Here is a 12,461-nt window from a genome sequence, read left to right on the forward strand (position 1 = left end):
TCCAGTGAAAAACATGATCCGAATTATTGGAAACATTCAACTGCAACAAATAATATTTTGAAGAGTTTTAATCTATGTGTAAGTGAGACTAGTGGAGAGAGTAGAGAATTAAATTTTCATTGACCATAATAGGAAGTTAAAAAATAATTTTGAATCAGATGGATGTTTTTACTGTTTTACAAGCAGTAAAACATGAGCATTTACAACTTTGGAGGCCACCAGAAAGGCGGTAAGATATTTAAAGTGGTTCACAGTTTCTGGAGACTGTTCTGGACGAGGCAGGGCATAAGTAGGCTGTTGCTTCTTCTGAGAAGCTGTTGTTAGCATTATTTCCTTTTTTTTAAGATTTTATTTTTTATATGAAATATGTTACATATATTTTATTATTTTATATTTAATTTTATTTTTTCAGTAATCTCTATACCCAATGTGGGACTTGAACCCAAAACCCCAAGATCAAGAGTGGCATGCTCTACCGACTGAACCAGTCAGGTACCCCTGTTATTAGCATTCTTTTTTTTTTTTTAAAGATTTATTTATTTATTCATGAGAGACACACAGAGAGAGACAGAGACAGAGACAGAGACATAGGCAGAGGGAGAAGCAGGCTCCTCACAGGGAGCCCCATGAGGGACTTGATCCCAGATCCCGGGATAACGACCTGGGCCGAAGGCAGGCACCCAACTGATAAGCCATCCAGGTGTCCCTGTTGTTAGTGTTCTTATTTAACTTTTTAAACCACATGCACTTATTGTCTTGACACAATAAAGCTGACGCTAAAATAAAAGCACTTAAAAAATGAAACAAAGATTCACTAACCTTTTGTCTGAGTTCATGTGTATCACTAGAAATGGATTCAATCATGTATGGCATCTCAATGGACATACTCAAAGAGAAGCTACCAGAAAAGAAGAAAAAATTGTCTATTATCTTAAATATTAAATAACTACTTGTTGTCATTTTATATAGTTTTAAGTAAAATTTGAAACCATACAACTAATGTCCATTGAATGAAGAGGTTTTATATTTTTGGTACTAACCTTTGCTTTGTTCCTATTTTCTTTATAGAAATCTTCTCTACTGTATCCTGTTAAAAGAAAATATATTTACATAAGTAAGTATCTACTAATACACAGTGAGAACTCTAAGCTGAATGTAATGTTACCAAGACCACAATCTACAGTGGCAAGACAGATGGTCTCCCTTTGAAGTAGCGAGTCACAGAACATTTGCTCATGGAATGACAGTAGTTTCTAAATAATAATTTATGACCAATTTAACAGAGATTTTCAACTACACATATGTCTATATGTGTGTATACACACACACATACCTCTATATGCATGTACACACATAATTTATATAAATACCTACAAAATAGAAACAAAGGGTTAATCAGTAGCTTCAGACTATCATCTCTGGCAATGGAATTAAGGATTAAGTTTTCCTCTTTGGCTTATTTGCATTCTTTATGCTTATCTAAATTCTCCATAATGAACATGTAGTACAGACACAAAAATTTTAAGTGACTGAACAGAATAAAAATATCACAGCAACTGAGCATAACTGTGTCCTTTTTCTTTTCATTTTACAAATATTACTTGTATCTATATGCAGAAATGTCAGTAAAATTGACTTGATGCCAGAAAGATTAATTTTTTCTTTTTTTTTTCTTTTCTTCTTTTTTAGAGAGGGAGAAAGAGAGAGAACCAGAGGAGGAGGGGCAGAGAGAGACAGAGAATCTTAAGTAGGATCCATACTGGGCATGGAGCCCATCTCAGGGCTCAATCTCACAATCCTGAGATCATGATCTGAGCCAAAATCAAGAGTCAGATGCTTAATCCACTGAGCCACCCAGGTGCCCGTGGAAAGATTAGATTATTTTAGGTATTTTTAAGTTCAGATATTCATAAATCACCAAAAAAACCCTCTTTAAAACTTTCTAAGCATACAAACCTGAATGTTTTCATTCAAAACTTTGTCCTGTTGCCAAGGTGCCACAGTGGCAGGCATGAAGAAGACAGCCTTGCTGCCTTGGATGCTAAGTTCTGTGATGTAGGTAATTTTAATAAGGACCTTAGCCTTAGGGGGTAGATTTCCAACACTAACAGTAAAAACATCCTGAAATAGAAACACATTGCTCAGCTTTCCATTCAAAATTGTATCCATTCTATGCTAGCTAATCCCTCCTGTATATGCCACTTAAATTATAATCTGCCAGACTCTTCCCCAGAAAATGAGCATATGTCCTACAAAACAAATGGGCACTGGCAGGGCTAAAGGAGAATCCTGGAATTGGTCCCTAGGGGTGGGGATGGTGTGACATTTACAAGGGGGGCAGAAGGAGAGGAGTTCCTTTAGGAGCAGGACCTTGCCCTGGCTGGGGAGGGTCACTTCTGTCCTCCATACCAAAGGCCCTGCATGCAGACCTCTGCTGCGCAGACAGCATCCATATGGTCCCTTCTTGAAGTGCTGGTAGCCTCTCTGACCTCCACAGCATCTAGCAGCAATTCTATCAGTGGCCATAGAGCCAGAGCAGTTTTCACTAACTTGGCCCTCACTTCATTCTTTTACCCTGTAGTTTATTCATCATTTTATTTTTTAGAAAAAGTATTTCACTTTCTTTTAAAGGGGTATTATAATCACTGCAGATGGAGACAAGCTCATGACTGGCTAGGGCAGAAAAAAGAGGCTAGATGTATGTTTTTTCTGACACCCACACAGAGAAACTCTTAAAACCTCAAGAGTATCTTCTAGTCCACATGGTTGCACTGCCATGAAACTTAGTATGTTTAGGAGCATATACTACTGATAATTTATAAAGATTTCAGAAGTAGATGATTACTTTTGACATTGAGGATATCCATTTGCAAGAATATCCAGTGAAGAAATGAATTCCAGTGAAGGCATGAACAATGAAGAGATGATAACTAAACAGTTCATACTGTTTGTCCTTAAAAGAAGCACATGAAAGCCTGGGTCTCATTTGAGAGACTGACACATAATAGTGTGGGGCTGCAGCTCTGTTTCTGCGTAGGATACAGATGTAAGACATCACTTCTGTTACAAGCCAGATAATTTACAAAACTGTAACTGGTCTTGACCCGCCAGAAAGCTGAGCTGCAAGGCAACTGAGTGAACTGAATGCCAAAGAGTGACAAGCTCCTCTGAGAGTAGATAAGACACAGGAACTGTGGGGATTCCCCTAGGAGTTCCCAGAGAGCTTTCACCTCAGTGCAGAGTAATGGGGAGCACCTGCCACATAGGGTGCTTGTTCTCACCCAGCAGCTTCCATTCAGGAGGTTGGGCCCTTGCTCCAGCTCCAGTCTCAGCATTGAAATTTCCTCTGCATTTTCCCATTAACTCTTTATCTACCCTTTTCTCTTACTTTCCTGCTTAAATATTTGAGATTACAAACTAGCCCTCGATCTGTATAAATAGTATATTAAAAGTAGTGATACATAGATAAATTTTATATAGTTTTATCTTAAATCAAGCAAATGGGGTGCCTATCTGGCTCAATCAGTAGAGCATGTTGCTCTTGATCTCATGAGTTTACACTCCACATTGGGCATAAAGCTTACTTAAAGAAAAAAATCAAGTAAACAAATGGAGTTAGAACATTCCAACCAGGAGAACAGAGGCTCTACAAAGGTATTGTTTTGGGGACTACAAGTAATAGCTCAGACTCTCTGGAGTGCCAAGTGGGAGGAAGGAACTAGCGCAATGAGGCCTGACCTGGGAGGGTCTTTGGTACGGTAGTGATCGGCTGAGGGGATGACAGTGGGCCCTACAGTAACAGTCAGAGGAAAGGTGGTGACATGGGCAGGCTGCACAGCCTGGTAGGAAACTCAAACAGATGATTACACTGGGAAGGGAGGATTGAAGGGTGACACCCAGAGTTTCCACCTGGCCCACCAGGTAAATGGTGACACCATTATTATGACCAGGGAGATAGGAGAAGGATGAAGTTTAGAGGAGAAGGAAATGGAATCAGCTTTAGATCTATTCCTTAATAAGCATGTGTGGTTTTTAAAAATATTTTCAATTACTGATTTATTTCAATAACCATGCCACCTTGTTCTTTTTAACCTTACCTCAAAATATATTAAATATAAGATTAATTTAGGTATATCCTAAAGGTGGACCAATATAAAGTTGAGTCCAGTAGTCTTCTTCTAACTTTGTCCTCCTTTGTGATATAATGAGGTTTGAAATCTTAGGTGTCCCTACACAATATTTCAATGACAAATCATTTTCGCCTCATCCGTTGGATATCTAAAGCCACTTTGCTAGTCTTCTGATCATTGGGAATATCATATATATAATACACATAGCATATACACATCATATATATTATAAATGATAACATGATATGTAATACAGTAATATATGTTATATTTTATACACACATATATAATGTTCCCAAGCGTAGAGGAATATTATTTTATATGTATATGTATGACATGTATATATATGTGGGTATACATATATAAAATGTTGCCAACTATTAGAAGTCAAATAGATAATATATATTTATATATTAAACCTATATATAATAACATATAGTATGTATGTAATACACTATATAACTATATTATTAATATAATACATTATAGGGTGAGGACATCATAGTCACCATATGGCGAAATATATTCTGGGAGACTTAAAGGCTCTGGTTAGCAATGGTTCTGACCAGACTTTATCCACAGGTAACATCTGTTGTGAGGACTGTTTTCCTGTGGATCATTTTCCTAGGGAAATATATTAACATCAAAGAGGAAACATGCCAACCATTTATGACAATAACCCCACACTGTTAAGTGTCAGCATATCAAATGAACCCCAGGCTTTTATATATACACTTTGGCCAGGGGTAGCATTATTAAGTGTTTAATAATGACCTCTTCCTTGCTTATTCCCATTCTGCAAATGGTTATCCTAGATGTCAAAAGCAATTATTTATCCTTTAACTCTATATTAATCTTTAATAACTCCCCTCCCCAAACATTAAATTTTCACAATGCTAGGGCAATGTGCCATCTTCAGGGGTAATATCTGAAGCACATGGCCTCTCAAAAGCACATGCATCCTCAAAAACAACTAAATATCTACACTGGAGATAATGATTAGAAACTAACCTCATGCAATCTAGTATTTGCCAAATGCATATTTAAAGCATCTTATATTTAAGAAAAGAAATCTGGTGGATATGACAGCTGTTTATTCATTCATATTATCCATATTTTATCTCTATAAAAGCAATTAATCAGAAAGAAAAGAATCTGGACCTATCTCAGGACCCTGTAAAAATGTCTCCCTGGGATATGACTTGGTGAAAATTGGATAAACTGCTAGGAAAGCTTAGTTCTAGGAAAAGCGTATATACAGTGGATCCTTGAAATGCAGCCAAAATCCACTTATAACTTTTGACTTCCTAAAAATTTAATTACTAATGGCCTACTATTGACCAGAAGCCTTACTGATAACATAAACAGTCAGTTACCACATATTTTGTATGTTATGTGTTATATACTAAAATCTTACAATGAAGTAAGTGGGACAAAAGAAAATCATAAGGAAGACAAAATACATTTGCAGTGCTATACTGCATTTATTGAAAAAATCTGCCTACAAGTGATCTATGCGGTTCAAACCTGTGTTATTCAAGGGTCAATTGTATGTTATACTCTTATCAGAAGATGAAGATTATGTATCCCTAATTTTTCTTTTTGTTGTCATTTCTGGGAAACTCAGTTCCCTAGGAGAGAAATAGCTCTTCTTATTCGTTTGGCAATACCGATACCATTTCCTTTGTTTAGGTAAGTTAGACGGTTTTAAACAGCTGGACCTTCCCTTACTAACAGCAAATTAAACTCTAGGCCTAAAATAGCATAAAGTATCCCAGTGTCTACCATGGACTTCATGTTTCAAGTCATACACCAACTCTTTCTCCCTCTTGGTAAGTATGCTAGACTAATGGATAAATTAAGCCCTACAGGCGTATCCTGATCCATCAAGTAAGCGCCATGGCCTTGACTGATGGCTTCCCGGTATTCACGGTGGGCTGCTTCCTTCTCTTTCACCTGGAAAAGATTATTTTTATACCAGTCATTTTAGTATATGTGCTGCCAAAGCGAGAACTTTTATATCAGTCATAATATGAATAGTGATTTCAGATTTTAACATTCTGATGAGAAAATTCATCAATTTTTATTAAAACCTAGGCAAAGCCAGAAAATGGGAGTTGAAAGTGAATGAAAACTTACATAAGTGATCATTAAAATGTACTTATCTAAAAGAATTTGAATCAGAAAAAGCCAACTAAAGAGAAATCTCTTTAATTAGTTGGGACTAAAGTATTTCAGAGTCAACAGTGGGAAAAAAAAAGTTTGGGACTTTATGTTGAACAAAAATAGTAAGTTTATCTTAAATTTAACAAAATATAAGTTATTACTGCAACTGTGGGTTAATCCCTAGAATAAACAAAGAATATATCACTTGTTATTTCTTTTGGTACAACTTGTCTTAAAAAGTTACCACAGTAAAAAAAAAAAAAAAAAAAAAGTTACCACAGTAGCGGTCACATCAATGTAACTGTTACAAACAGGGTGCAGAGGGTCCCTTTTTTTCTGCAAAACTTCACCAATTTTCCATTGTGCCTCTCTTAAACTTTTGATATTGAAGTTGCTCTGTTTTGAAGTGCTAGGCAAAGAATTTATAAGGCACTGGCTGATGATTACTGGACAGGTAGGGACAGAAACCAGTTATCCGTCAGGCAGGGATGTCTGAATGGAAGCCAACTGTATAAATGCTTGGTTTTTCAAAGAATATTTCTGTTTTTTGATAAGATTGCTATTCAATCTTATAGCTATGGAGACTCAGGTGAGGAAGATTTGGGTAAATGGGAAACTGACCTTGAATCCAAAGAGAGGTCACATTGCATTTTCTCCCCTTACCTCTCCTACTATGTGCTTCCCATTGATGAATGCTTCAAAACCACACACAGCTGCCTTATCATCCAAAGGAAAAATATATCTTGCCTCAATGGGCACAGAACTTTGATTTGTGTATGTCTGAAAAACAATGACCTGAAGAAGAAAAGAATACACATACTTGATGAAATCATATGGAACAACTTTTGCAGGAACAACTGTTCATGAAAGCTATTATGCATATTTTCTTTAAATTCCTTGAATTTTTATCATGTCTCTCGAATTCCAATCCTGGCTTCAGGGATTAGAGCATTCTAAGATTGCAATGTAGAGTCCATGTCACATTATAAAATGTACCAGCCGTAACTTTAGGTATTTTACACACCCTTGGCTAGAATAAAAGTCACTATTATTACAATATTATAAACACTGGCTTAACAGAAGCAAAGCAGCTTTCATTAAGATGACAAGATAGCTTCTTTACATTTGGGTCTTTTTTTTTTTAATTTATTTTTTATTGGTGTTCAATTTACCAACATACAGAATAACCCCCAGTGCCCGTCACCCATTCACTCCCACCCCCCCGCCCTCCTCCCCTTCCACCACCCCTAGTTCGTTTCCCAGAGTTAGCAGTCTTTACGTTCTGTCTCCCTTTCTGATATTTCCCACACATTTCTTCTCCCTTCCCTTATATTCCCTTTCACTATTATTTATATTCCCCAAATGAATGACAACATATAATGTTTGTCCTTCTCTGACTGACTTACTTCACTCAGCTACATTTGGGTCTTGATCTGTCCTTGGTGTCACGGCCCAGACACTTTTCCAGAATAGTTCCTACATCTGGTCTGTTTTCAGGTCTTGGCATTTCCTCCTTTACCTCTTTGTACATAGCCCTCCATAGCTTTTTCCATCTATCCCCATCTTTTCCTGTCTAGCCAACTCCTGAATCAACTCTTCCACTCCTACTTGCTGTCTCTATTCTTATCAGATTAATTTTACTAAATGAACTGCGTTTATCAGTCCCTTGCTTAAGAAAAGGCCAGTCTTTAAACATTTGAAAAAAAAAACCCTAGACATAATAATAAACAGTAGCATTTTAAACATGTGGCAATAATAAAAAAATATTTAGCCATTTGCCATCAATAATTTCTGGGAAGAGACTGAAATGAAAAATAAAAGAATAAAGGAAACGAACTTATTCCAAAATGCTGCCCATAACTGGATTGACAGTTATCTGGGTTGCCCCTAGTGTATGTGCAACGAGAGAAAAACATTTCTAAGGGGCACACACTTAAACAATTTGATTCTCATCAAATCAGCAGGTCAGTGCCTCAGGGGATCCAATCTCACAGTTCTGTAAACTGTGAGTGGTAGAGCCACCGGCTTACCAGCCAGCTACCCTGGAATTGGGGTGATCCTATCATGATATGGGACTCAGATGTTCTTATGTTCCTAAGAGGTCTTTATAGCTGGTCAGTGCAGTCCTTAGTGTGTAGGAGCCAATGAGGTCAAATCTTAGAAGCTGTCTTCATGGTGCACTGGCAGCCCACCTGCATGCATGCCCATGAACTCTACTTTCTGTTCTGTGACCACAAGTGCACTAGTGGTGAGCTTCTAGCTGAGGCCACACACTGCACTGGAACATGAGTGCTTATCCTCTCCCCACTACAGAACAGGGCATCTCCAGCAATTCCCCGCTATGATACTGTGATTTATAATAAGATATATATCTATAGATAGATATAACTATCTATAGATATATCTATCTATAGATATAGATTTGTGATTTATAATAAGATATCTATATCTATATCTATATCTATATCTACATCTATATCTATATCTCTATCTATTTGTCTTTGTACCTATTTCTGGCTGGTTTCTGGCACAGAGCTCCCCAAACCCTCAGAATTTCCAGAGGGCTAAGAACAATACAGGTGTCTTGGTGTTCATAACAGACCCCTTTCAACCACATCTGAGTTTATGTCGAAGAGGTGACTTCTGAAAAGTACCTAAGGATAAGGACTGGCTGCCAAGGGGATTAAAGGGTTGGAACTGTCAGCCCCACCCTTGGGCCTTGGGGAGGGGAGAGAGGATGGAGATTGAATTCAACTGCCAATAACAAATGATTTAATAATCAATCGTGCCTACTTTAACCCCAAAAGACAGGCTTCAGAGAGCTTCCAGGCTGGGGAACATGTGGAGAGTGGTCTGCCTGGACAGGGCATGGAAGCTTTGGCACATACCTTGCTCTACACGTTTCTTCCATCTAGCTGTTCCTCGGTTATATTCTCCTATAATATCTATTAATGTTGTAAGTAAAATGTTTCCTTGAGTTCTGTGTGCTGCTCTAGCAAATCAATCTAAAGGGCCTTTGGAACCTCTGATGTATAGTTGGTCAGCCAGAAACACCTGCAACTGGCCTCTGAAGTGGTAGCAGGGAGGGAGAACAGTCCTGGGGGATGAAGACCCTAACCTCTGAGATCAGAGCCTACCTCCAGGTAGACAGTCTGGATCTCACTGGCCGTTCCCTCTCTGTCTCCTTCACTGACTCAGCCTCCTCTACCTGACCACTACATGTTGGCTTTGTCTTCTCTCTCTGAAAGATTCTCTTGGTGATCTAATCTGGCCACACGACTTTAAATAGTATCTAAGTGCTGGCGACTCCCCCATTTATGACTCCCACCAGGAGTTAACTCTTCCCTGGACTCTAGACTCAAATGCCTTACTGCCTTCTTGGTTTTTGCATCTCCCATGATATGGCTAAAGATAGTAGTATCCTGAGAGTCACCTCCAACTTATCCCTTCTACCACTTCCCCATTTCAGTATGTGCAAATGTGACTGATCCTTCTAGTTGCTCAGGCCAAAAACCTTGGTGTCATCCTTGACTCCTGACTTTCTCTTGTGTTTCACATCCATCATCAAATCTTACTGGTTCTACCTTCGATCCTTTGCCAGACCCAATAATTTCTTCTCACCCCTACTACTAACATTCTGGTTCAAGTCACTGTCATCCTTGACTGAATTACTTCAATGGTAATCTACACTTGGTACTGTAACATGCTCCCAGATGTTCTTTTCAGGACCAAGCCTGCTGGGAGTGTCATCTGCTGAGTTCCTTCCCAGACTGTCCCCAGCAAAAAAGGTGGACTGCCTCACCCAAGGTTATGACCCCTCCCCACGGGCAGCCACATCCAGTAACTTGTCCCTCTGCAAGCACAAAGCCTGGTGCCCTGGCCTCAATTCAGAATGTCTCTGAAGGCCATCTCAGCTTCAGAGCTCCTCTGAGATCATGTGAGGACTCATAAGCATCATATGTTAGATGTGTTAAGGTTCAATGTCTCCTTTTGTCAGGTTCTGACTCCTTCAGTCTCTTACAGGTATTGTTCCTGAGAGCACCTCACAACAACCTTCCTGAAAACAAATTCCACCTAGAGTCTATTTTCCAGACAACTCGACCTAAGATGTCTCCTGACCAATCCTCTTTAGACTGTTCTTGACATGGTGCCTAGTGTGATACTATTAAAACAGGTGATATCATACCATTTCTCCTTCAAACATCTTCTAAAGGCTCAGAATGAAGGACAGTATGTCCTGTGTCCTGATGTGAGTTGACACCCACACCACCTCTCTGACTCTCAGTTCTCTGCCATGCTTCTCCCTTCCACTCTGCTCTAGCCACATTGGCCTTCTTGATGCCAGGCTTGCTCCCACCACAGGGCCTTTGCACATGCTGTTTTCTCCACCTGGAATGAGCAATCTCTAATGTCCATATGATTTAGTCCCCTATTTCCTACATGTCTGTACTTGGATGTCACCTTCTCAGTAAGGCTTTTTTTTGGACATCCTATTTACAAATTCAAACCCTTCCCTCCTGTGCAACTCCTATCCTCCCTGCTTACATTTTCTTCTTTAGCACTTATCACCATCTAACATATGATGCATTTTATCATGTTTTTTTTGTTTGTTTGTTTGTTTTTGTTTTTTTGGTTTTTTTTTGCCTATTCCTTCAATAAAATCTATGCTCTTTCCGGGCAGTTTTTTTTTGTTGTTGTTGTTGTTGTTGTTCATTGCTGTGTGCCTAGAGCCTAGAACAGTCCCTGGTATGTAGTAGGTGCTCAATGAATAAACAAATTCTGGAAATGCACATTTTGTTTAATTCATGCAACTATAATCAAATTATCATTTATCTGTTTAAAGTATCATAAAACCACAAAGAACATACCTGGGCTATGATGTCTATTATTTTCCCCTTGATGTGAACATTCTCAAGAGGAACTGAATTGCCAGAGAAATCCTGAAGGCCAGACTTGATGTTGCTGAAAGGTTTGGTGTCTGCTAACTGATAATCTACACATTAAAAATTAAAATGTTAGCATTTAAAACCATCCCTGCACTGCCTGTTTTTGTTATCTTAATTGTTATTCCTTCCCCTTCCCTTTATACATTGTATTTTAGGAAAAATGGACAAGTAGAATTTTATGATTTTTAATAGCCAATTCTGCAAAGCAAGTGAACCTACGTGAGACAAATGGGGGCAGCCTTCATAACGGACACTCTGCCTTTTTAATCTAGAGACTCTGAGGACTCATCTCGAAAATTTAGAGTCATGCAATTACTTGAAAGACCTACATTTAAGCATACACAAGTACAGAGAAGTCTCCAGAATTTATATGTGTAGTTTATGCATGAATCTAGATATCTCCATTCCTTGACCTATAATTTTGATTGGTCACTCACTATTATTTATTGTGCCGCAAAAGCTTATCAAACCAATAGGAGGCTCCTTAGACTTTCAAACCAAAGCCCACTAAATCAAATTTCTAATATAACATATGGAAAAAAAAGTTCCCCTTCTATACCAGAAGGAGCAAAAATACAGATATAATCAGATATATTCTGATTCTCTTCCCAGATGTTTCATTTAATGGCTTCCAGAGGAAAACCAGGAGTCATTTTCTTATACATGAAGTCATGCATTTCCAATAAAAAATAATTTGATCACAGTTAAAAATGTAGTGTGTTTTTACAATGCTATTAATAAATATTATAATAGTTTGGGCTTACAATTTTCTGAGAAAATATCATCCTCTCATATATTTCTACTACTAGCATATAAGCTGCATATTATAATTTTGGGAATACCTTTGCTTAGTGCAGATATTGGTCTCATTTGCAACATAGAGAAACCGAGGCCCACAAAGCTTATGCAGTGTGTTGCATGCTGCACAGCCTAGCAAGTGGCAAGTTGATACTTGAAGCTGAGCTTCCTGATTCTAAAGCTGTGTCTTCTGTCCACTTCACCAACCCCCATTGCACTTTTTGTGCTTCGACATCTTAGATTGCTTCAGTGGTTTTCAGCACTGGCTGTCCTGAGGTGCACGAGCTCAACTCAGGCATGTTAACAAAGTAATATGTGACTCTGAGATCACTTAACCTCTCTCAAGTATCCTGAGATAATTTTTACGAAATGAAAAAGGAAATAAAATATTTATCTATGAGGTCATAGATACAGTTACTGA

The 12,461-nt window shown here is 38.2% G+C and overlaps 1 protein-coding gene and 1 long non-coding RNA gene across 9 annotated transcripts in view; one reads left to right on the forward strand and one right to left on the reverse strand.

Moving 5' to 3' along the window:
* Nucleotides 1-1,579, forward strand: part of LOC144295875 (uncharacterized) — a 59,763-nt gene extending 58,184 nt beyond the window's left edge. For 5 of the 6 annotated variants that reach the window (XR_013362998.1, XR_013362995.1, XR_013362996.1 and 2 more), the window contains one exon: nucleotides 1,069-1,578. This is a non-coding gene — a long non-coding RNA (uncharacterized LOC144295875). Of the gene's footprint in view, nucleotides 1-412; nucleotides 493-1,068 lie in introns of all 6 variants that reach the window. The other variant, XR_013362997.1, reaches the window with a different exon arrangement.
* The window catches only part of PARP4 (poly(ADP-ribose) polymerase family member 4), a 95,686-nt gene that overhangs the window by 50,786 nt on the left and 32,439 nt on the right, over nucleotides 1-12,461 (reverse strand). For all 3 annotated transcript variants that reach the window (XM_077868455.1, XM_077868456.1, XM_077868454.1), the window contains 6 exons: nucleotides 11,165-11,289; nucleotides 6,960-7,091; nucleotides 6,000-6,086; nucleotides 1,957-2,121; nucleotides 1,041-1,087; nucleotides 820-898 (listed from right to left, as the gene is read on the reverse strand). In XM_077868455.1, coding sequence (XP_077724581.1) covers nucleotides 820-898; nucleotides 1,041-1,087; nucleotides 1,957-2,121; nucleotides 6,000-6,086; nucleotides 6,960-7,091; nucleotides 11,165-11,289 — 635 coding nt within the window. The remainder of the gene's footprint in view (nucleotides 1-819; nucleotides 899-1,040; nucleotides 1,088-1,956; nucleotides 2,122-5,999; nucleotides 6,087-6,959; nucleotides 7,092-11,164; nucleotides 11,290-12,461) is intronic.

Source organism: Canis aureus, chromosome 24 (genome assembly GCF_053574225.1).
Source record: "Canis aureus isolate CA01 chromosome 24, VMU_Caureus_v.1.0, whole genome shotgun sequence".
Classification (NCBI taxonomy): Eukaryota; Metazoa; Chordata; class Mammalia; order Carnivora; family Canidae; genus Canis; species Canis aureus.